This window comes from Archocentrus centrarchus, chromosome 19, assembly GCF_007364275.1.
Source record: "Archocentrus centrarchus isolate MPI-CPG fArcCen1 chromosome 19, fArcCen1, whole genome shotgun sequence".
Lineage (NCBI taxonomy): Eukaryota > Metazoa > Chordata > Actinopteri > Cichliformes > Cichlidae > Archocentrus > Archocentrus centrarchus.
Window position 1 is genome coordinate 7,261,139 of NC_044364.1, and position 25,295 is coordinate 7,286,433.

The 25,295-nt window shown below is 41.0% G+C and overlaps 1 protein-coding gene and 1 long non-coding RNA gene across 2 annotated transcripts in view; both read left to right on the plus strand.

Moving 5' to 3' along the window:
• Positions 1 to 25,295, plus strand: part of LOC115798382 (uncharacterized) — a 40,645-nt gene that overhangs the window by 7,712 nt on the left and 7,638 nt on the right. Inside the window, exons 3-7 of the mRNA XM_030755218.1 lie at positions 12,971 to 13,699; positions 15,436 to 15,500; positions 20,976 to 21,023; positions 21,324 to 21,934; positions 23,138 to 23,807. Coding sequence (XP_030611078.1) covers positions 12,971 to 13,699; positions 15,436 to 15,500; positions 20,976 to 21,023; positions 21,324 to 21,934; positions 23,138 to 23,807 — 2,123 coding nt within the window. The remainder of the gene's footprint in view (positions 1 to 12,970; positions 13,700 to 15,435; positions 15,501 to 20,975; positions 21,024 to 21,323; positions 21,935 to 23,137; positions 23,808 to 25,295) is intronic.
• Positions 16,763 to 19,117, plus strand: LOC115798892 (uncharacterized). Its single transcript, XR_004021511.1, has 3 exons — positions 16,763 to 16,817; positions 18,908 to 18,975; positions 19,060 to 19,117. It is a non-coding gene; the product is annotated as an uncharacterized LOC115798892 (long non-coding RNA).

Sequence of the window (25,295 nt, forward strand, 5' to 3'; positions counted from 1 at the left end):
TTCAAGGACACCCCAAAAATCAAAGTGGAAAAAAAATGATGTAGCAGGCTTGTCCATGGTGCTGAAATTTCATTGCAGCAACTCAAAATGGTGCTCGGGAGTTTGTATGGCCCCCATGTCCTTTTATGCATGTCTGACAGTGTCGGTGCTCCTAGTGAGATGATGGATGATATCCTGAAGGATCTCCACCCAGATCTGGACCAGGGCATCACTGAACTCCTGGATAGTCTGAGGTGCAACCTGGAGGGTATCAGATGTACTGAAACATAATAAACCAGAGGTGTTGTGTTGGATTTAGGTGAGGTGAATGTTTGGGCCAATCAGTGGTATCAAATTCTTCATCCTTCAGGGTCTGCCTGCAAACAGTAAATTAAATTACAGCAAGATCTTTTTTTTTACAGAAATTTATTGGCATCCAGCTGCCAGTAAGCACTATAGAATTTAGCCAATTAACACATGTATGGATGGACAACACACATTTGAAATCCAAAGCTCGGGTCATGGTTGCCCCCCCAGGCCATAGTTTGGACACCTCTGCCCTACAGTATAGCAGGGGAGTCAAACTCAATCACAGGCCAGGCCAAAAATTGAAAACACAGTCTTAAGTCATGGGCCAAACAGTAAAAATATTTTAATCAGCAATATGAATTTGAATGGGCATAATAAAGGAACCTTTTCTTCAACATATTAAATAAAATACAAAATTTGATAAAAAAAAATAAATAAATAAATAAAAAAATAACAAAAGGAAAAATGAAAATGTTTCAAGCTGATAAAAATTTTACATTTTTTCAGATTATAAAATGTGATGTGATATCAGCAAAAAGTCTAGAAACAAGAAACTAAAAGCTATTTAGTTTTCTCTCTTATTCCATTTCTTACTTACTTTCCATGAACTGAGAATTTTCCTCTTATAAGCTCGCTGTTTGTGTTACGGTGCTTATGAACACTGATCAGTGTTTCATTGGCAACGGGAAAACGGGTTTGAACAGGTCTTGACCTGTGGACAGCTGTTGCAGTGCATAGTGGGATTTATAGTATAAGTGGTGGGAGCACTATTTACTGGTGGGCCATTAATAATAGCCACATGAAATTATCTTGTGAGACAAAGTTATATTGTGGGCCTTGAGTTTAACACATGTGCAAATATAGAGTTGATATAAAGGTGAAATTCAGTGAATGAATCTAAGCATCGTCAGCTTAACTTGATGTAACCTGAGTATGAACACCGCAGTCTCTGCCCTGTTTTGTTCTTCTAATTGCACTGATGGATGAACACTTGGCATATGCCTGTGCAGCTTGTTTGTGGCGCCTGCTCGATATGAAATCTTAACTTTGGAGTCTACTCTCTGCCTGTCACATTAAAATGTGCCTAAACTTTACTACGTTTTCTGTCAATAATTTTCCTCACTGTTCCCGCGTGGAGCCTCTATAAAGGGCAACTTCCTCTAGCTTTTTCCTGTCTCCGAGCGAACTTTGCACGAGCCTCCCTCTTTCGCGACCGACCGTGACTTTTTCACATCGATGGGTGAGTGTCGTCTTCTTAGGCTGAAGATTGGTTTTGTTTTTTCACTGTAACACTTAGCATGGTTTAATTTTATCCTCAATAAACTGACAGGAATAAAGACACGCTGACACCGTTCGGGTGAAAACAGCTTTAATCTGGCTCAGGTGCGTAATGCAGAAAAAGTAAATTATAGGTATGTCAAAAAAAATATATATAATTGTAATAATAATTGGATTATTATGAAAGTGAAATCACTGGACCCTTTCAATGATACCAAGATAAACTTCATAGTAAAATAAATAAGGAAGTTGTCACATGTTAAGTTACGCAAAAAGTGAAGCTTCTCCAGGCACTGGTAAAACAGTAACCGATTCACTGTACTTGCTGTAACTTTATCTTCTAGTTTTTATGATTCTGGTACCATTAGGAGCTCTCCATGATTATACTGTGCAAATTCCAATATATAATAGTTTTAATTAAAACATGACTGATCGAAAACAAGTGGAAAACAAGTGTATACCCGGCGAGGACCATTAAACGGATTGATCGATCAGAAAACTTAAGGTTATGTATATAACCCCGGTTCTCTGAGTAGCATGAGTGAGTGTCTCACTATGGGAACGCCTCCTGCGTGACCTCATCAGAAGCTCAAATGTCATTACACCAGCCCTTACAGGCTGGCTCAGCGACGCTCATGTCAGGGAGGGGCCAGAGCCTCCCTATATAATAGGCCGACATAGCGTCAGATGTCATTCAAAACAAGCCCACCTCTTCCTCGCTTCCATTGCAAGGAGGGTGGTCTGGTGAGACACTCACTCATGCTACTCAGAGAACCGGGGTTATATACATAACCTTAAGTTCTCTTTCATAGCATTCGTTTCGTGTCTCACTATGGGAGAAAAACTGACTCCCGGATTGCCAGACATGCCTGTTAAGAAGACAACTGTCCCCAATAGCACTTCACAGGGGCACAGCCCCCACTTAGGAAGAACCTGCACTGAGGACCGAATGCGCCAGGCTAGGTGCTGTAACATCTAGCTTGTAAAAGCTAGCAAATGTGTGAGGTGAAGTCCAGCACGCAGCTGCACACACCTCCTGCATGGAGACCCCCTTAAAGAGCGCCCATGAGGTTGCCAGACCTCTGGTGGAGTGTGCCCGCAACCCAGCAGGAGGCTGAAGATCCCTGCTGGCATAGGCCAGGGCGATTGCTCCTACTATCCAATGGGAAAGGCGCTGTTTAGACACTGGCCTCCCCCTATGTGGTTTAGCCCAAGACACAAACAGCTGGTCGCTTTGCCTAAAGTCCTGGGTTCTGTTCATATAAATCCGAAGAGCCCGGACTGGACACAGGGTATGCAGCCGCTCTTGCTCCTCAGAAGTGAAAGGTGGCGGATTAAAGGCAAGCAGTTCTATAGGGGAACACGTGCCCATAACCTTTGGAATAAAAGCGGGGTTAAGCCGCATACTGACCTTTGTATCACCTGGGGAGAACTGAATGCACGACTGGTTCACTGAAAGAGCATGCATCTCCCCCACACGCTTAGCCGAAGCTAAAGCGATCAGTAGAGCTGTCTTCAAGGACAGCAATTTTAACTCAACCTGTTCCAGGGGTTCAAACGGGGGACAGGAGAGTGCAGTTAACACTGTGGGAAGATCCCACAATGGAGCCAGTGGCTTGGATGTAGGCAACTTACAGCGTGCACCCTTCATGAAACGACGTAACAGGGGATGCTGACCTACCGTCTGCCCCTCAAAACCGATATGGCAAGCTGAAATGGCTGCCAAATACACCTTGATGGTGGAGAAGGCTTTACCCTTGTCAATCAGGGCCTGAAGAAATGACAGAATCACAGCCACAGAGCACTGAAAAGGGATGGCCTGTGATTCTAAGCACCAGTTTTCAAACACACGCCACTTATGCTCATACAGCGTCCTAGTAGATGATGCTCTAGCACACTGAATAGTGTCAATAACACTACGAGGGAGCCCGGCTGTGTTCAGGTTAAACCACTCACGGGCCAAGCCCACAGAGCTAACCTCTCCGGGTGGGGGTGGAATATTTCCCCCCGTGCCTGAGACAGCAGATCTCTGCGTAATGGCAATGGCCATGGTGGGCTGCACAGCAGCTGAAAGATCTCCGCTAGCCAGTGCTTTCCTGGCCAGCGTGGGGCTATCAGGATCACAGAGTGACCTCTCTCCCTCACTCTGGCCAGAGTTGGGGAAATGAGGGCCACTGGGGGAAAAGCATAAAGGAGGGTCCTTGGCCACTTGTGAGCCAGTGCATCCACCCCCAGTGGTGCTCTCTGATCGTGCAGGGAGAAAAACAGGGGGCACTGAGCATTCTCCGCTGATGCAAAAACGTCCACAGTCGCCTGACCGAACCGCATCCAGATCTGCTTCACCACCTCGGGGTGAAGTTTCCAGTCTGCATAGAGTGGACTGCCCCTGGATAAAAGATCTGCCCCAAAGTTCAGGATTCCTGGCACATGAGTTGCTCTCAGTGACAGCAGGTGGATGCTGCTCCAGACTATCAGTCTGTGTGCCAGTGTGTGTAACCTGGGGGACCTCAGGCCCCCTTGTCTGTTGATGTAGGCCACCACAGTGGAGTTGTCTGACCTCACTAAAACATGATGGCCTCTCAGCCACGGGAGAAAATGTTTTAGCGACAGATGAACTGCCAGCAATTCCAGACAGTTTATGTGGGTAGTGCGCATGTGAGGGCCCCACCTCCCATTCACTGCTCTCCCCTCGTGAGTGGCACCCCAGCCTACAAGGGAGGCATCTGTGGAGACCACCTTCCTGGTTAAAACTGTCCCCAGGATAACGCCTTGAGACAGGAAGCCTGGCTTCTTCCACTGGCGAAGAGCAAGTGAACAATCTGAAGAGACCCTCACGCGACAGTGGCCGTTGTAGTGGGGTTCCAGTCCCTGCGAGCCCACCCAACGCTGAAAACTTCTCATGTGCAGGCGTCCCAGTGGTATCGCCACTACAGCGGAAGCCATCAGGCCCAGCAGTCTCTGGCACTGTTTGAGAGTAACTGTGTTGCCTCTGCGAAACAGTGCAAGGGATGACTGAATGGTCACTATTCTCTCTGAGGTGAGAAACGCTCTCACCTGGAGGGAGTCTAGACTGAGCCCTATAAATGTTATGCATTGAGTTGGTCTCAATATGCTCTTTTCCACATTTATCTGGAAACCCAAACTCTCCAGATGGTGTATAAGAGCATCTGTGTGACAAACCACCTCCTGACAGGAGGGGGCTGCCACCAGCCAGTCGTCGATGTATGTGGCTACTCGAATGCCCCTTTCCCTGAGTGGGGTCACTGCTGCCTCGGTGCATTTTACAAAGACCCTTGGGCTCAGTGACAGGCCGAATGGCAGAACCACAAATTCGTATGCTATCCCCTGGAAAGCAAATCTTAGATACTTCCGGTGTGGGGGATATATGGGGATGTGGAAATAGGCATCCCTCAGGTCGATTGATGTGAACCAGTCGCCTGCTCTTACAAACCGTAGCAGCGAGGCGTGGGTCAGCATCCTGAACTTGTATTTTCTTAAGTGCTGATTTAGAGCACGGAGATCCAGAATGGCTCTCATCCCCTTCCCCCCCTTCTTTGGGACAAGGAAGTACCTTGAATAGAAACCGCTGTGGGCTTCCTTGGGGGGGACAACTCTTATAGCCCCTTTGTTTATTAAGGTGGCAATTTCCTCCAAGAGAAAACCGGCAGACTCGCCCTGGGCATGAGAGTAAATAATTCCTTTGAATTGTGGTGGAGCGACATTGAATTGAAGCCTGTAGCCCTTTTCTATTGTCCTCAACACCCATGCTGACTGAGTGCATGTGGCCCAGCTCTCCATGTGAAGAGACAGCGGGCTCACTGGCCACTTTGTCAGAGACGGTATATTGGCGCCCCCTTGTGGCTGGGGCGCGTAACATACGTCGCCCCGGTGGCCTGTCACCTCGCTCACCTTCGGTGAAGGTGGCGGGACCGTCTGACTTGTCACAGCCGTGGGAGTGCGAATCTCCACGGGCTGCGTTATGGCAGACAGTACTGATCTGTTTTTCAGCATGTTTATCTTTATTATTTTTTTTTTTTTCAAGTGTTTTACAACACCTGACAGCGCCCTCGGCAAACTGCCTGGATGCGCATGTCGGGACTTTTTTAATACAGAATGCATGAGAGAAGTGTTTGTGCAACAACTTTGCAAACTTCGACGCTGTTTCTGCACGGTGGGTCCGGTGAGAGGAACGCCGACCCGAACACTGCACTCTGTGTGGAACATGTCCCATTGAACTTGCTCTGGAACGGAGCTGGGTGGGGGCAGAGCGGCCCAAAGGGACAAGCTGGGCTCGCTCTTCCCTAGAGGGGAGGCTGTCAGGCCGACCGCTTCTTTTTCCTCCCGGTCGCGGCAGCGGGGAGAGGAGGAGGAGCTGCTTGAGGTCTGGCCTGGGGGGACTGCTTCCTAGCCCATGGATTCTTGGGAGTCCCTGCAGCTTGGGGGGCTGCCTGCGCCTTAGGCACCTTAGGGATTCTAAAGCCGGGGGCCGGGTGAGACGCTGCCTGCGCGTATGACTGGCGTGGCGCCGCTGGGGTGGCGTGCTGAGCCCTCCTCGGCAGGCAGACTTTCAAAGCCTCATCATCTCTCTTTTTCTCCTCACATCTCTTCTGCATGGAGGTAACAGCTGCACCGAAGAGACCTTGAGGGACGACAGGTGTGTCGAGGAGCTCCTCTTTTTCCTTAGTCGTCAGGTTGGTAAGCCCAAGCCAGCGTGCCCGCTCCTGGAGAACCATGAGACCCATGGCTCTCCCAGTAGCCTGTATCGCTACTTTGTGGAGGCGGAGGACGTGGTCAGTTATAACACAGATTTCTTCCCACACAGTGGTATCTGGTTTAGCCGTCATGTCCTCTTCTAGCTCAGCTTGGTATGCCGTTAAGATGGAAGAGGCATTTAGGGCTCTCGCTGACAGAGCCGCTGCCTTGTAGCACTTATCCGTGAGGCTGGACTGGAAGCGGTCTGCCTTGGAGGGAAGGGACGGGGCCGACGAAGACAGGGAGGTCTTCGGGTGAAGATGGCTCGCTACCAACGGCTCCACTTGTGGCATCTGGCGGAGACCGAGGGATTCCATCCCCTCACAATCCAACAGGGAGCTTCCCACGATGGGGTGCTTCTCGCTGTATGGTTTTGCTTTCCATGTCACCGCTATCTCGTCGAGTAGCTCCGGTAACACAGGCAACATCTGCTTACCCGTCTTTTTCGCCTTAGGCAATTTCTTACCATCAAAACGCGATTTTACAACCTCGTTTTGCACGGCGGGCCACGGGATGTTGAGCCTAGCGGCTGCGCGCTTGCACATGTCCTGCATATCGAGATCCAGGGGAGACGGCGCCGCAGGTTTATCAACCTCGCCGGTAGCCGTGGGCTTCGCAGCCCAGCTGATGCTAGCCATGGAGTTGGAGTCTTCCTCCTCGTCGTCATCTGACAACAGGAGCTCCGAGTCGGCCGACTCGTCTCCACCCTCGTTAGCATCTTCTCCTAAGATGATCCCAGCAGCGGAGAAGCCCTCACATCCTTTGTCAGCCTCGAGCAACGGGAAAGCGGTGGCGATGGGCAGAGGGTCTGCCTCTGCCCAGCTGGGGCCAGGCGTTGCCGCCAGGTCCCCGGGCATTTCCATTTCTGCCTGCGGTGCAGCAGCCTCACCTAGCAAAGGGTCGCTGCCCGATAGATTAGCTTGGCGAGCTAACCTGCGGCGGAGCAGTTTGCGTGGAAAGGCCGCACAGTGGATACAGTCGTGAGTAGACGTTAGGGCAGCCTGAGCGTGGGATAATCCCAGGCATGCCGCACACACAGGGTGTGTATCCCAGGAAGAAATCTTGTTGCCGCAAGGACAAAATTTCCCAACTTCGTTTGGGTTGTTAGTCGTAGCCATGGTTAGCTAGAGGACTATGAACGCTAGCGAGCCTGACACCTGATTGAAGTGCGGAGAATATTGCTATTCCTCGGCTAGCGTGAGGAGAAAAGTAGTTCTACTTCTCTACAGGTATTGCTACCTAATGTGAGAAAACCGCTAGCGCCAATGGATATTGCTACCAAAGGGTGAAGCTAGTGGTACTTTATTAGCAAAGTGTTGCTACTTTGCTTTGGGATAGTATTGCTACTTCCCAGGGTGAAAGTATTGCTACTGAACACCGGCACTAGCTACAGGACAGTATTGCTACTGCTTGCAAACTAGCGAACAACTGAAAAGTTGGGAACAAAGCGCCCGGTGACCGAGTTGTGCACTCGAATCTGTGGACAGTTTAGCTTAGCACCCAATAGCACAGTTGTCAACAGGCTTCTGTGAGAAGCGAGAAGAGGTTTTTGAATGACATCTGACGCTATGTCGGCCTATTATATAGGGAGGCTCTGGCCCCTCCCTGACATGAGCGTCGCTGAGCCAGCCTGTAAGGGCTGGTGTAATGACATTTGAGCTTCTGATGAGGTCACGCAGGAGGCGTTCCCATAGTGAGACACGAAACGAATGCTATGAAAGAGAACACCATTTCAGTCATGTGACCACATAACGCTTAACCGCCGGCGATGAATTCCGCATGAAAGAAAAGGAACTTTGCATTATCTGATTTTGATGGTATCAGGCAGACAGAAAACATCTTAAAGTAATGCCCTATGTACCTATAAAGATGTCATATACATCCGATCCTTGATTTTGAAAGCGTTGAATGCAAGTATAATGTTAAAGTCAAGCGTAAACACAGAAAGAAGCAATGTATTTTCACGAATCGAAAACGAGACGAAAGTAGAGGGATTCTTCTAGGTCATAGCAGGAATCACCGGAAAATACTAAGAATTAGCCACTTTAAAGACCGTAATTTAAGGAGCGTACAGCAACCTTGGGAAACGTTGAGCGCATGCGCGCTAATACATTGTGATGAACGGTTTCGGTTTCAGCCACTCTTGGGATTATGTCTCACTGTAACTTCTGTTTCTTTATATGCAGCATACCAGACTCACCAGTTTCACAACTATGAAAATAAGATAACTGGAAATATGGCTTTGATAAAACTGGTTACAGACTGTGATAGTTTCTTTGGACCACTTTTAGCTTTAATGGCAAACATTTCATCAAATCTTTAAATGAGTTCCATCCCATCATTCAAGGTTTTATTTTTCATCCACAGTTCTTCAGGTTTTCTTCCTTAGTTATTCTCTTTGCGTGATACAGGCCAATAACACTATGTAACATCATTTATTTTATAACTCTTTTTACTGTAAAACAACAGAAAATGTCATTTATTCCTGTCAAAATTTGCTTTTGTGGATTTTAGAATTATTATTATTTTTTTGCCTCAAAATACATAAATACATCAATACACAAACACATACATTTTTTTCTTCTGACATTTTTACCATTTTCATGGGTAGTTTTTGAAGACAAAACAGCTTGGAAATGGACTAAAACCTAAATGAAAACCAGTTCTAGGAAAACATAGTTTAAACCCAAAGACAAGACAAAAGTGAAAATTTATTACCCTTGCATCAGTTAGGTTTAACCTGCAGTAATGCTCCAATGGAAGGCTCTTACCCATTTGCTTTGTTAAATCCGAGCAGTGATTTTTATTTGTAATTTTACTTATTTATTTATTTTTTGGGCAGGCAGTATCTCTCAGTTTGTAGGACAGAGTAATTATTCAGGTCAGCTACCAGTGATTTAAAGTTGCAAGAAAGTATTTATATGTAATGTTTCAACCAGGGTTGAAATGGTGACATTTCTGGATTCAGGCTCAGTTCTAATTCAGATGAATGTGACTTATTTAAGGTGGAAATGGGCTGTACCCTCCAAACAAGAAAAAGAATATTAAATATTGACAAAGTAAACAAGCATTTTTTATGTTTTTCTACACTAAAAGTGGTTCATTCTTTACCCTTCATGAAGGGTAAAACCTGAAAGCATTTAATAAAAAAAAGACTTGTACTTGGTTTGCTGTAGCAGAGAACATGCTATATACTTAATCGTTTTCACTTGGTTCATTAATTAAAACTAAACTCATCTCTAAAACCTAATTCTGCTGTTTTTATTCTTGTTCTATAAAGTTGGTGTAAAGAGGACTGAGCTTTTGGAAATCATTCAGATCCTTCACACTGATGGAACACCGAAATAAGTAAGCATTCAGTTGCAGTGCTTTAACACTTGTTGTAGTCAAATATGGCTTTTGGAAAACTACATTTTTTTTTCTTCCCATCAGCTGAATCAGTCTATGATGTTTTCAACAGAGTACTGTATGGTGACTGCAGAAGCTGGTGAGTGCAGTTCTGCTTTAAAGATGTGTGAAAAAGTACAGACCTTTTTTTTTTTTTACCAGTTTGGAAGTCCTGAATAACACCTATCCTTACACACCGCTGAACACGTCCTCTGAATTATTCAACTGTAACCAATTCTTCAACTTTATATTTGGGTTTTAAGTGTTGCTACAAGTAACACATAATTTAGGTGAGATTTAAAACCATCAGGTTTTGAAAGCAATCTACAAATGCTTTTGACTTACATGTCCATGTTTGTTTTTGGCTTAAAATACCAGAAGAAAAATATCCATGCAGAGTGAATCCTGTAATTCACCTCAGTCTACTGCACCACACTAGTGCAATTGTATATGGTGGTGGAACTAAACTTGCTGTAGGAGGAATAATCAGCTGGCATCATGAACTTGACAACATCACCAATCAAATGTGTTCATTTGAATATTTAATAAATATAGAATTACAGTTCTTTGCAGAAGTCTTGAGCTACCCCTCATTTCTTTATATTTTGGTAGGAAATGGGAAATTTTTGAAACATGCAAAAATAAATCAAAATATAGTATATAAAGTCTCAGCTTTAAAGTATGACCACCTTTATTCTTCAGCATAGCTGGAAATCTCTGAGGCAGCTTTGCCATTTCTTTAGGTAGTCTTCAGGAATAGTTCTCCAGGCTTCTTGAAGGACATGCAAAGCTCATTTTTGGATGTTGGCTTCTTTTTGTTCCATTCTGTCAAGATGATCCCACACTGCTTCAGTAATGTTAGGCTTACGACCATGTATCAGTTAGATGTGTTAGAAGTGTAGCAATAGCACCCAGTCAGGATCACACTGCTGCATTTCAAAGGCAGTTGTTTTTATAATTTTTTAAATTTTTTAACTAAAGCATACAGATTTTCTTTGATTGTATGCACTGTGTGTTTCCATGTGACTACAGATACCATAATTTCCACGTCTGTGTTTGGTGTGTAACCAAGCAATCGTTCTATTACATGTAACTACAGCAGTTAAATTTGTTAACTTACCAGTGTGACAATGTTGTGGTCACACGAAAGCATCTTCTGAAATGTTGTTGAAGGCAATGCTTCTTCCAGCTGCTACCCAAACCATGCGTCGTTGATTCCATGACTCAAGATCCTTAATGCTGCTATCAAACTGGAAAGTGCAAAACTCTTACTCCATTCTGTAAAAAGGATTTCGTCATATGTGCAATTGTTCCACTTTAAAACACAGCAGCTCACCATTCTGATGAGTTTCTAATGCCCACAATTTAACTTTCAAAGACAGCTCCATATGCTTCATATCAACTCAGACTTGGGTGAACAATGGTCTCATAATGCATTGAGTTGGTGACATCACTATCCAAGCTCTATTTTCAACTAAACTCTAGATTCAACTAAAGAAATGGGGAAAAATGTGTTTTTGTCTCAGGCTCATAGTAACAAAGTAACAAAGTGCTTTCTGTTACATGGCACTGAACAGGAGTGGCCCTCCAATCTCATTGTACATCCTGTATAATGACAATAAAGGCATTCTATTCTATTCTATTCTATTAAAGATACAATTTAAAGTAGTTTCTTTGCTAAGTTGTCTGCTAACATTGGTTTACTTGTCTTGTTTTTTTTTTTTAAGCTCCAGAGAAAAATGGGCAAAAAAAAAAAAAACTTGTTCAGAACCAGGGTTATAATAGTTTTGGATTTTACATTATCGTTTAGTTTTAGTTAGTTTTTACTTTTTTTTCTTTAATTCAGTTAGTTTTAATTAGTTTTCAGAGTGGTTTTGCTCGTTTTTATTAGTTTTTAATTTTGGGTTTATTGCTTAGTTTTAGTTTAGTTTCGTTAGTTTCAGTATTAGTTTTAGTTTTTCATACTTTGTCAGGTGCAAGATTCAAGGTACAAGAGTGACTATTGTGTAATAAAAACTCAACAAAAGATACCGTTTAAAGAAATATTTTCAACAGCCAACTGTTCACAAGACAGAAGCAGTATATGCTAAATGTGTGTAATATTAAGGACACATGAACATCAACAGGGATTAACAAAGAAAAACATGAACTCAATAAATTCTACAATAAACTCCCAATAAAGTTCAGCATCAGTGCAGCAGATTAACAACAGCTTCTGTTCTGGAGCTAGCTTGGTTAGATGCTCCATATGTGGCCGACCTCATGTCCATATTTATTCTTGTGTAGCTGAATTGTGTGTGTTCATTACCTTACGGTCGTGTGCTGCGGTGCCGGCTGGGACTTCTTTTGGATCTCGCTCTTTGTGCTCAGTTTTTTGGCTGCAAACACATTTGTCCCTCTTATTTCACTTTCTTCATTCCTTCATGTCCATTCCGACAGTTTTAGCAGCTCCCTCCAGGAATTTGCTGACATTTGTGAGTCCTTATATTGTTTGTTCCTGATTGTTATTCTCTCACTGATAAAGTGGCCGAAAACACACAAGGACGAAAAGGTTCATCACAACGTTGAGGCTGCGTGGCAGCGAGGAGTAGTCACATGAAGGCCAGATTGTCGGTTCAGAGCGGTTTCCTTGTGTGCGCTTCTCAGGTGGACTTTGACGTTGGTGTTTTTTCCTCACTGAGACGTGTTCCATACATTTTTCATCATTCACAACAAGACGCTCTTCTATCTGTATTATCGGACTCAAAGAAACTCCATACGGGACTCTGCCGCTTTCTCGGCAGACCGCTGCCATTACTTTAAGGACCAGCGCGGTGAGCGCACACACAGCTGCCCGACGGCGCTCCCAGCTTAGACTCGGAGAGCAGAAAAATGATCAATCCATGAGGCTTTTATATAAAATGACAAACAAGGAAAGGAAGGTCATTTTATCTATAATTTTAGTTAGTTTTAGTTCGTTTTTTAAACTCACAATACAGTTTTAGTTAGTTATCGTTTTTTCCTTTTAATTTTAGTTTTCATTTATTTCAGTTAACGACAATGTTTTTTCAATTTCAGTTTTCGTTATTTCGTTCGTTTTCGTTAACTATAATAACCCTGTTCAGAACACAGAGCTTCCGAATAGGACATACAGTGTTCTCCTGGCTGACAATTCTCACTTTCTTCCCTGGTATGAGAATGTCTTTGTATATCTAATATCAGGATTATCTTCAGTAACTATGTATTCTTTATTTACAGTGGATGAGGAGAAGCAGAGCACAGAGTGTCTCAGGATTGTGTTGATAGGAAAGACTGGCAGTGGAAAGAGCTCTTCAGGAAACACCATTCTAGGAAGAAAAGAGTTTAAAGCTGGATCAAGTCAGACATCGGTCACCAAATACTGTCAGAAAGCACAGAGTGAGGTGGGCGGGCGTCCTGTTGTTGTGGTCGACACTCCTGGACTGTTTGACTCAACTTTGACCCATGAAGAGGTCAGTGAGGAGATGAGCAAATGTATCAGTTTTCTGGCTCCAGGACCACACGTCTTCCTGTTGGTGTTACAGATTGGCAGATTAACACCAGAGGAGAAGGAGACACTGAAACTCATCAAGAAAGTCTTTGGGATAAATTCAGAGAAGTTCACCTTCATTCTTTTCACAAGAGGAGATGCACTGGAATATGAGGAGTTGTCTATTGAAGAATACATTAAAGATAACTGTAATGATTCCTTTAAAAAATTAATTGCAGACTGTGGAGGAAGATATCATGTGTTCAATAACTATGATAAACACAATCAGACACAAGTCACTGAGCTAATAACCAAGATTGATGCCATGGTGAAGAACAGCGGTGGAAACTGCTTCACCAATGAGATGCTGCAAAAGGCTGAAGCAGCGATACAGAAAAAAATGGAGATGCTGCTGCAAGAGAAGGAAGAAGAAATGACGACACAGAGGGAGGCGCTTGAAAGAAAACATGAGGAAGAAATAAAATCAATGAAAAGAATAATGGAATAGCAAAGAGAAGAAAATGAACAAAGAGACAAAAAACTCAAAGAGTTGCAGGACAACATCCGAATTCAGTCTGAAGAGAAAAAGAAAGAACAAGAACGTAGAGAAAAAGAAGACATGAGAGAGAAAGAAAAAGAACTTCAAAAACAGAAGTGGGAACAAAAAATTCAAGAACTGGAGCAAAAACTACAATCAGAGTCAGAATCAAAGGAAATGATTAACAGAGAGCTCGAACAATACGCAGAAAAGATAAGAGAGCAGGAGAAGAAGCAAAAGGAACTGAAGGAAAAACGAAAGCAAGAAGATGAACAGAAAGACCAGAAACTCAAGGAACTCCTAGAAAAATACGATCGAGAGAAAGATACATTTGAACATGAAAAAGAAAAAGAGGAGAGAATCAAAAGAGAACAGGAAGAGAATCTGAAAGAGTTAGAGGAGAACTATAAAAAACAAATTGAGAACATGCAGGAAGATATGGAGAAGTTTAAAGAGGAGGCGAGAAGAACAGCTGAAGAATTCAATGAATTCAGAGAGAAAAATGAAGCTGAGATAGAAAAACTCATGCAGGAGATGATGGATCTGAAGCAGCAATATGAGAAAGACATGCAGGAAAAGAAGGAGGAGTATAATAGTTGACTTAAAACGATCAATCATATTCATGTGGATGTACACCACTTCCATTGTAACCTGCCATTTCTCAGCCTGCTGATGCTTTTTGTTTTTTGCATTTCTCCTGTAATATTTTCCTCTAAACCTTTCTTTGTGTCCAGACGTTTGAAAGGACTTTAAAGGGCTTTTTACATTTTTTATATAATTAGTATCTTGCAGCATATTCATTTGAGGTTATGGAGGGTGCTGTGATTTCATTTGTTTTCTGGGAGTTAATATCCAAATCGGATCACCATTAAAGCTCCATTAAGTCTCTGAAAGCTCCCATAAAGTTCAGGGACTTTAGTTTTTCCTCAAAATGAACAATCCAGTCTAAATGTCTTTTGTCTTTATTGGACACAATTTTAGAAGCTGTTGTTTTTCATTTTTACCTTCATCTGTACTAAAATAATAATAAAATGATTCTTTCATAACTAAGAGTATTTTCTTTCAAGTGCAGAAACAGTACAAACAACAATCTGCTCCTGATCTCTTTCATAGATTGTTAAATATGGAAAATACAGAAAAGAATAGACATGCTTGTCTTTATAACCATAACTATCAGAAAACATCTAGTTTAAGATCCAAACATCATCAGTGACTTGAAGTTCAACAGCAAAATATTTTCTCATCCTTTAAAAATATGTTCATATTATGAGTTGCACAATTTACAACTACAGATGTTTTTTTTTGTTTTTTTTTAATAAAATTATGACTGTACCAGTACATTTTACTAGTAACTAAGTTTTTTGTAGTGTAGAACAAAACTGAAGGAATCAAAACTACACAGCTAAAAACAAATTAAAGTAATACTTTGAAAACACATCGAATCTCAATGGGAAAAAAGAATCCTCTTGGATAGTTGTACTGCTAAGGACTGGGTAATGTGTTAGGAATGAATGCATGCTGCTTCATTTCATGTAAATGACAATTATCAACCTACAGAGAGCTGAATTCAAGGACACCCCAAAAATCAAAAAGGAAAAAAATGATGTAGCAGGCTTGTCCATGGTGCTGAAATTTCATTGCAGCAACTCAAAATGGTGCTCAGGAGTTTGTATGGCCCCCATGTCCTTTTATGCATGTCTGACAGTGTCGGTGCTCCTAGTGAGATGATGGATGATATCCTGAAGGATCTCCACCCAGATCTGGACCAGGGCATCACTGAACTCCTGGATAGTCTGAGGTGCAACCTGGAGGGTATCAGATGTACTGAAACATAATAAACCAGAGGTGTTGTGTTGGATTTAGGTGAGGTGAATGTTTGGGCCAATCAGTGGTATCAAATTCTTCATCCTCCAGGGTCTGCCTGCAAACAGTAAATTAAATTACAGCAAGATCTTTTTTTTTTACAGAAATTTATTGGCATCCAGCTGCCAGTAAGCACTATAGAATTTAGCCAATTAACACATGTATGGATGGACAACACACATTTGAAATCCAAAGCTCGGGTCATGGTTGCCCCCCCAGGCCATAATTTGGACACCTCTGCCCTACAGTATAGCAGGGGAGTCAAACTCAATCACAGGCCAGGCCAAAAATTGAAAACACAGTCTTAAGTCATGGGCCAAACAGTAAAAATATTTTAATCAGCAATATGAATTTGAATGGGCATAATAAAGGAACCTTTTCTTCAACATATTAAATAAAATACAAAATTTGATAAAAATAAATAAATAAATAAAAAAATAACAAAAGGAAAAATGAAAATGTTTCAAGCTGATAAAAATTTTCAATTTTTTCAGATTATAAAATGTGATGTGATATCAGCAAAAAGTCTAGAAACAAGAAACTAAAAGCTATTTAGTTTTCTCTCTTATTCCATTTCTTACTTACTTTCCATGAACTGAGAATTTTCCTCTTATAAGCTCGCTGTTTGTGTTACGGTGCTTATGAACACTGATCAGTGTTTCATTGGCAACGGGAAAACGGGTTTGAACAGGTCTTGACCTGTGGACAGCTGTTGCAGTGCATAGTGGGATTTATAGTATAAGTGGTGGGAGCACTATTTACTGGTGGGCCATTAATAATAGCCACATGAAATTATCTTGTGAGACAAAGTTATATTGTGGGCCTTGAGTTTAACACATGTGCAAATATAGAGTTGATATAAAGGTGAAATTCAGTGAATGAATCTAAGCATCGTCAGCTTAACTTGATGTAACCTGAGTATGAACACCGCAGTCTCTGCCCTGTTTTGTTCTTCTAATTGCACTGATGGATGAACACTTGGCATATGCCTGTGCAGCTTGTTTGTGGCGCCTGCTCGATATGAAATCTTAACTTTGGAGTCTACTCTCTGCCTGTCACATTAAAATGTGCCCAAACTTTACGTTTTCTGTCAATAAATTTCCTCACTGTTCCCGCGTGGAGCCTCTATAAAGGGCAACTTCCTCTAGCTTTTTCCTGTCTCCGAGCGAACTTTGCACGAGCCTCCCTCTTTCGCGACCGACCGTGACTTTTTCACATCGATGGGTGAGTGTCGTCTTCTTAGGCTGAAGATTGGTTTTGTTTTTTCACTGCAACACTTAGCATGGTTTAATTTTATCCTCAATAAACTGACAGGAATAAAGACACGCTGACACCGTTCGGGTGAAAACAGCTTTAATCTGGCTCAGGTGCGTAATGCAGAAAAAGTAAATTATAGGTATGTCACAAAAAATATATAATTGTAATAATAATTGGATTATTATGAAAGTGAAATCACTGGACCCTTTCAATGATACCAAGATAAACTTCATAGTAAAATAAATAAGGAAGTTGTCACATGTTAAGTTACGCAAAAAGTGAAGCTTCTCCAGGCACTGGTAAAACAGTAACCGATTCACTGTACTTGCTGTAACTTTATCTTCTAGTTTTTATGATTCTGGTACCATTAGGAGCTCTCCATGATTATACTGTGCAAATTCCAATATATAATAGTTTTAATTAAAACATGACTGATCGAAAACAAGTGGAAAACAAGTGTATACCCGGCGAGGACCATTAAACGGATTGATCGATCAGAAAACACCATTTCAGTCATGTGACCACATAACGCTTAACCGCCGGCGATGAATTCCGCATGAAAGAAAAGGAACTTTGCATTATCTGATTTTGATGGTATCAGGCAGACAGAAAACATCTTAAAGTAATGCCCTATGTACCTATAAAGATGTCATATACATCCGATCCTTGATTTTGAAAGCGTTGAATGCAAGTATAATGTTAAAGTCAAGCGTAAACACAGAAAGAAGCAATGTATTTTCACGAATCGAAAACGAGACGAAAGTAGAGGGATTCTTCTAGGTCATAGCAGGAATCACCGGAAAATACTAAGAATTAGCCACTTTAAAGACCGTAATTTAAGGAGCGTACAGCAACCTTGGGAAACGTTGAGCGCATGCGCGCTAATACATTGTGATGAACGGTTTCGGTTTCAGCCACTCTTGGGATTATGTCTCACTGTAACTTCTGTTTCTTTATATGCAGCATACCAGACTCACCAGTTTCACAACTATGAAAATAAGATAACTGGAAATATGGCTTTGATAAAACTGGTTACAGACTGTGATAGTTTCTTTGGACCACTTTTAGCTTTAATGGCAAACATTTCATCAAATCTTTAAATGAGTTCCATCCCATCATTCAAGGTTTTATTTTTCATCCACAGTTCTTCAGGTTTTCTTCCTTAGTTATTCTCTTTGCGTGATACAGGCCAATAACAGTATGTAACATCATTTATTTTATAACTCTTTTTACTGTAAAACAACAGAAAATGTCATTTATTCCTGTCAAAATTTGCTTTTGTGGATTTTAGAATTATTATTATTTTTTTGCCTCAAAATACATAAATACATCAATACACAAACACATACATTTTTTTCTTCTGACATTTTTACCATTTTCATGGGTAGTTTTTGAAGACAAAACAGCTTGGAAATGGACTAAAACCTAAATGAAAACCAGTTCTAGGAAAACATAGTTTAAACCCAAAGACAAGACAAAAGTGAAAATTTATTACCCTTGCATCAGTTAGGTTTAACCTGCAGTAATGCTCCAATGGAAGGCTCTTACCCATTTGCTTTGTTAAATCCGAGCAGTGATTTTTATTTGTAATTTTACTTATTTATTTATTTTTTGGGCAGGCAGTATCTCTCAGTTTGTAGGACAGAGTAATTATTCAGGTCAGCTACCAGTGATTTAAAGTTGCAAGAAAGTATTTATATGTAATGTTTCAACCAGGGTTGAAATGGTGACATTTCTGGATTCAGGCTCAGTTCTAATTCAGATGAATGTGACTTATTTAAGGTGGAAATGGGCTGTACCCTCCAAACAAGAAAAAGAATATTAAATATTGACAAAGTAAACAAGCATTTTTTATGTTTTTCTACACTAAAAGTGGTTCATTCTTTACCCTTCATGAAGGGTAAAACCTGAAAGCATTTAATAAAAAAAAGACTTGTACTTGGTTTGCTGTAGCAGAGAACATGCTATATACTTAATCGTTTTCACTTGGTTCATTAATTAAAACTAAACTCATCTCTAAAACCTAATTCTGCTGTTTTTATTCTTGTTCTATAAAGTTGGTGTAAAGAGGACTGAGCTTTTGGAAATCATTCAGATCCTTCACACTGATGGAACACCGAAATAAGTAAGCATTCAGTTGCAGTGCTTTAACACTTGTTGTAGTCAAATATGGCTTTTGGAAAACTACATTTTCTTTTCTTCCCATCAGCTGAATCAGTCTATGATGTTTTCAACAGAGTACTGTATGGTGACTGCAGAAGCTGGTGAGTGCAGTTCTGCTTTAAAGATGTGTGAAAAAGTACAGACCTTTTTTTTTTTTTTTTACCAGTTTGGAAGTCCTGAATAACACCTATTCTTACACACCGCTGAACACGTCCTCTGAATTATTCAACTGTAACCAATTCTTCAACTTTATATTTGGGTTTTAAGTGTTGCTACAAGTAACACATAATTTAGGTGAGATTTAAAACCATCAGGTTTTGAAAGCAATCTACAAATGCTTTTGACTTACATGTCCATGTTTGTTTTTGGCTTAAAATACCAGAAGAAAAATATCCATGCAGAGTGAATCCTGTAATTCACCTCAGTCTACTGCACCACACTAGTGCAATTGTATATGGTGGTGGAACTAAACTTGCTGTAGGAGGAATAATCAGCTGGCATCATGAACTTGACACAGTCCCGACGCCAGATCTCAGTCTTAAGGGGGGCTTATGAAATCCAACAGGGGGGCACCACTATTATTAGCTTGATTAGTGATCTGGCTTGGGTGGGCGGGCCAGGGCGGGCCCAAGCGTATGAGTGGGCGGGCACGGCCCCCTACGGCCCGCCCATAGCAACGGGTCTGACTTGACAACATCACCAATCAAATGTGTTCATTTGAATATTTAATAAATATAGAATTACAGTTCTTTGCAGAAGTCTTGAGCTACCCCTCATTTCTTTATATTTTGGTAGGAAATGGGAAATTTTTGAAACATGCAAAAATAAATCAAAATATAGTATATAAAGTCTCAGCTTTAAAGTATGACCACCTTTATTCTTCAGCATAGCTGGAAATCTCTGAGGCAGCTTTGCCATTTCTTTAGGTAGTCTTCAGGAATAGTTCTCCAGGCTTCTTGAAGGACATGCAAAGCTCATTTTTGGATGTTGGCTTCTTTTTGTTCCATTCTGTCAAGATGATCCCACACTGCTTCAGTAATGTTAGGCTTACGACCATGTATCAGTTAGATGTGTTAGAAGTGTAGCAATAGCACCCAGTCAGGATCACACTGCTGCATTTCAAAGGCAGTTGTTTTTATAATTTTTAAAATTTTTTAACTAAAGCATACAGATTTTCTTTGATTGTATGCACTGTGTGTTTCCATGTGACTACAGATACCATAATTTCCACGTCTGTGTTTGGTGTGTAACCAAGCAATCGTTCTAATACATGTAACTACAGCAGTTAAATTTGTTAACTTACCAGTGTGACAATGTTGTGGTCACACGAATGCATCTTCTGAAATGTTGTTGAAGGCAATGCTTCTTCCAGCTGCTACCCAAACCATGCGTCGTTGATTCCATGACTCAAGATCCTTAATGCTGCTATCAAACTGGAAAGTGCAAAACTCTTACTCCATTCTGTAAAAAGGATTTCGTCATATGTGCAATTGTTCCACTTTAAAACACAGCAGCTCACCATTCTGATGAGTTTCTAATGCCCACAATTTAACTTTCAAAGACAGCTCCATATGCTCAATATCAACTCAGACTTGGGTGAACAATGGTCTCATAATGCATTGAGTTGGTGACATCACTATCCAAGCTCTATTTTCAACTAAACTCTAGATTCAACTAAAGAAATGGGGAAAAATGTGTTTTTGTCTCAGGCTCATAGTAACAAAGTGCTTAAAGATACAATTTAAAGTAGTTTCTTTGCTAAGTTGTCTGCTAACATTGGTTCATCCCTTGAGTCAGGTGCCCCCCCATCCATTTTTGGTCTTCACCAACTTAAAGGACAGACATTGTTGGAACTGTTTGAGCCATGTTATGACGTGGGCTGGATTATCATGTGATTTCAGTTTTTAACATTGATTTTTTTGGGGGTGATTTTTATTCTCAACAAATTGCATGGTGTTACAGGTCAACCTCTGAAGCGACGCAGCAGCTATAATTTAGTGCCACCTGACAGTAAGTCAAACTAAACTAAATCAGTAAGACTGTGCTTAATTAGGTTTGAATATACAGTGTTTTATTGAATAGTGACTTCAGTCACTGACCAGGTATTGGAGCTTACATTATCTTGTGTGAATCCGTTTTATGTATTTATCAGTTAGATTTTTTTAAATCTGTAATGAAAATCAACATTAAATCAAGAACTGTTAAACTGAGATCAGAATTGTATGACACCATAATGAATATATAATGTGTGTATCATTTAATAAAGCTTTAACTTTTAATAATTTAATAATGACTGAAGTTTCTTTTCAGTGTCTGAGCTGAGGGTCGTTCTACTGGGCAACAACTGGTCTGAGAGGAGTTCAGTGGGAAATGCTTTAATAGGAGAGGCAGTGTTCAACACTGAGAAAGAATGGAATGCCTGTCTGAGAGTCAGTGGACATTTGGAGGAGAAAACCATAACTCTCTTCAACGCTCCAGATCTGCTGGACCCAAACATCTCTGATGAGCAACTGACAGAGTTTATAGAGAAATGTAAGAATCTCTCTGATTCTGGACCTGATGTGTTCCTGTTGGTTATCCAGCCTCAAGACTTCACAGAGGAAAACAAAAAGAAGCTACAATCAGTCCTTGAAAAATTCAGCAATCAATCCTTTGATCACTCACTGCTGCTAATATCACCACCTGGTGATGAGAGCTCAGGTTCCACTGAAAACTATCTGCAGCATCCACCATTAGCAGAAATGATCAACAAATGTAAAGACCACCTGGTGTGGCAGAAGAACCTTGAACGACGACAACTGTTAAAAGCCATGGGCAAAATAGTGAAGCAGAGTAATGAAGAACATGTGAGCTGTGATGTTTCCAATGAATCTGCGTCTGATTTACCCAGTGGCCAACAAAGCCTGAAACAAGCAGTCACTGTCAACAAGGATCCAGTTAAAGGTACTTTTTTCAACTAGTATTCTTTTTTGTTATATGGCAAATGCAGCTTGCTATCAAGACGTTATAAATAGCTACCAGCTTGCACTTTATTTACATCTGAGAGGCAGGTTATTTGCTGTCATTAGCACTGAAAAAAATAGTATATTTTGCAGCATAAAAATAGCTTTTTCAAAGTTTGATTACAATCACTCGGAATTGCCGCCTCAGGCCAGAAGCCATTTGACTGCCAGCTGCAACGTAGCTTTCAGCCAGTCCCCACCCACCAGGAGTCCCTCCTGCTTTATCAAGAGCATATCCGATCTGGGTCTGCATGAACAGACCCATTCATGCAGTTGCAGCGTACCCCCAGAAAACTTTGATGCACAGTCATTAAATGATGAGCAAAATTTTAAAATGTAAAATTTATGTATAAAGGTTTATAGTCAGTTTGAACCTTGGCCCCTGTTCCACTGCAAATCACCAAACACAGCAGAAACACTGGCATTTTCTCTCCAGTCAAAACTGGTTGCAGTAGGATGGCAGAAAGTGCATTGCAGACAGACAGATGTTGATGTTGTTTCCACAGACAATAGTAGTTCAGTCAGACCATCTCTCACAATCATCATATTTAAGAAAAAAAAATTCATGTTCTGTTTGAGAGGAAAACCTTCAGAAAAATCTGAATAACTCAAAACCAACTTTTAACTGTGACTTTGCTTTTTCCTCTTTGTATTTCAGTGTCTCCAATCAGGATTGCGCTTTTGGGGAAAAGTGAGGAAAAAAAGAGAAAGCTTCTTAATTTTATCCTAAAGAGTCAAGAATCTCATTTGCAAAGATTCCAAACAACAAAAAAATGTGTTGCCTCCTGTGGGGAGTGGAGAGGAAACTCTGTAATGGTAGTGAAAACTCCAGACCTGCTCAGTCAGCCTGACCATATAGTAAGAGAACAGGTGGGGAGGTGCATGAGACTTTGTTCACCTGGACCAAATGTTATTCTGTTGTTAGTGGATCCTGATTTCAATGACAAGAATAGAAAAAGGCTGAAGTTTATCCTGGGTTTGTTTGATTCTGATGCCTTTAAATACTCTATGGCCATCTTGACAGAAAGGAAGATCAGTGAACCAAGTTTAAATCAGTTCCTCAAAGAATTTGGAGAAAGAATGTACAGAATGTCTGAAAATAACCATGAAAGGTTAATGGAGACAATTGCGAAGATTGTTCTTAAGCACACAAAACCAGCTTTAAACCTGGTTCTGTGTGGGAGGAGAGGAGCAGGGAAGACGTCAGCAGCAAAGGCCATTTTAGGTCAGACAGAGCTTCATTCAATCTCCAACTCATCAGAGTGTGTTAAACATCAGGGAATCGTTTGTGGACGTCAGGTTTCCCTGGTGGAGCTGCCTGCCTTGTATGGAAAACCTCAGGAGGCAGTGATGGAGGAATCACTCAGGTGTCTCTTCCTCTGTGATCCTGAGGGTGTCCATGCCTTCATCCTGGTCATACCTGTGGCTCCCCTCACTGATGAAGACAAGGGAGAGTTAGAGACCATCAAGAACACATTCAGCTCTCAGGTCAATGACTTCATCATGATTCTGTTCACTGTGGAGTCAGATCCTACAGCTCCAGCTGTTGTTAACTTTCTAAAGGGAAACAAGAACATCCAGGAGCTCTGTGAGAGCTGTGGAGGAAGATCTGTTGTTCTCAACATCAAGGACAAACAGCAGATGTTAGAACTTATGGAGACTGTGGAAAAAATGAGAGAACACAAAGATGAATCAAGTTATACAATCACCATGCTTACACATGTTTGTATGGATAAAATCACTACTTTGGAGGCAAAGCTGAAGAACTTGAAACCATATAACTCCACCGCTTGTAAGTATTGTTTTCCTTTTTTCCCATAATTTTTAAACCACAAGTTCTACAATACTTAGTACATTCAGTGTACACAGAATAGTAACATTTAAAGTGACCCTGTTACGAGTTTCAGTACAACATGATTAGCGAGGTGCTTAGACCCAAAACAATTAATTTATAATAAGATAATTACAAAAAAGATTGAGTTATGACAAAAAAAAAAGCTTGAAGTACAGGGTGTCCTTAAAGTCCTTTAACAAGTTAAAAATGATTTTAAAAGTAAATATGCTGAAATTATTACAAAATGAGGAGTAGATATTGAAGTTTTTTTTTTGCCTCATTTAATACACCTCTACATGGGCACCATTAGATGCACGAAGCACATCAGGATGGTACTCGATTTCTTGCCATGTTTGCTTTAGCAATGGCATTAGTGAGTCTTTTGGTTTATGTCAGCGATGCCTCGTATTTTTGTTTGATACATGAAATGTTTAACATAAAACCATAGATTTCGTTTCATTAAACCATGATACACACTCTGCCTTCTTGAGGTGTAGCCATTTTTTTTTTTTATAGGGGTTCATTCTGTCATCAATTGGGTACCTGAAATACAGAAATGTAATGTGATTTAAAAACTTTGATAAGAACACATCTGATTAAGATATCTCATCAACTACCTTTGTAATAATTTTTTTTAATTGTAAAAGGACTTTGTGGATGCCCTTTATTTACATGTAATGAGTATATGAAAGTTTACATTTTTGAATTAAATTACTGAGACAATGAACCTCATATATATGCAGTCATGACAAACTAATTAAAATCCATGATTCAGTAGCTTATAGAACCACATTTAGCAGCAATAACTTGAAGTACTGGTTTTCTGTATGACGTTATCAGTCTCTCACATCATTGCGGAGGAATTTTTCTTTACAGCAAGGCTTCAGTTCATTGAGGTTTGCAGGGATTTATTTATGCACAGGTCTCTTAATGTCCCGCCACAGCAATTCAGTCAGGTTGAGGTCTGGACTTTGACTGGGCCATTGCAGCACCTCGATTCTTTTCTTTGTCAGACTTTCTGTTGTAGATTTGCTATTGTGTGTGAGATAATTCTCCTGTTGCATGACCCAGTGTGGTCCAAGCTTTAACTGTGGGACAGATGGCCTCACATTTTGTATGTGGTGTTTGTGCTGATATGCTGCATTTGGTTTTCTACAAAGGTGATGCTGTACATTATGGACGAACATCTCATTTCAGAAAGATTTGGTTTGTTCAGATGCAACTATGCAAACCTAAGCCATGTGGCCATGTTTTTGAAGATTGGCAACTATCTTGAATTTTTTTCACTTGTTAATAATGGTTTTCACTGTACAATGACTAATAGACTTCCAACTGTTTGGAAATGACCTTATAACCCTGCAAACTGATGGACTGAAACAACTGCATTTCTTACATCATTGCTGATGTTTTTTCTAGTTTGCATTGTGTTAACACACACCCAAAGGC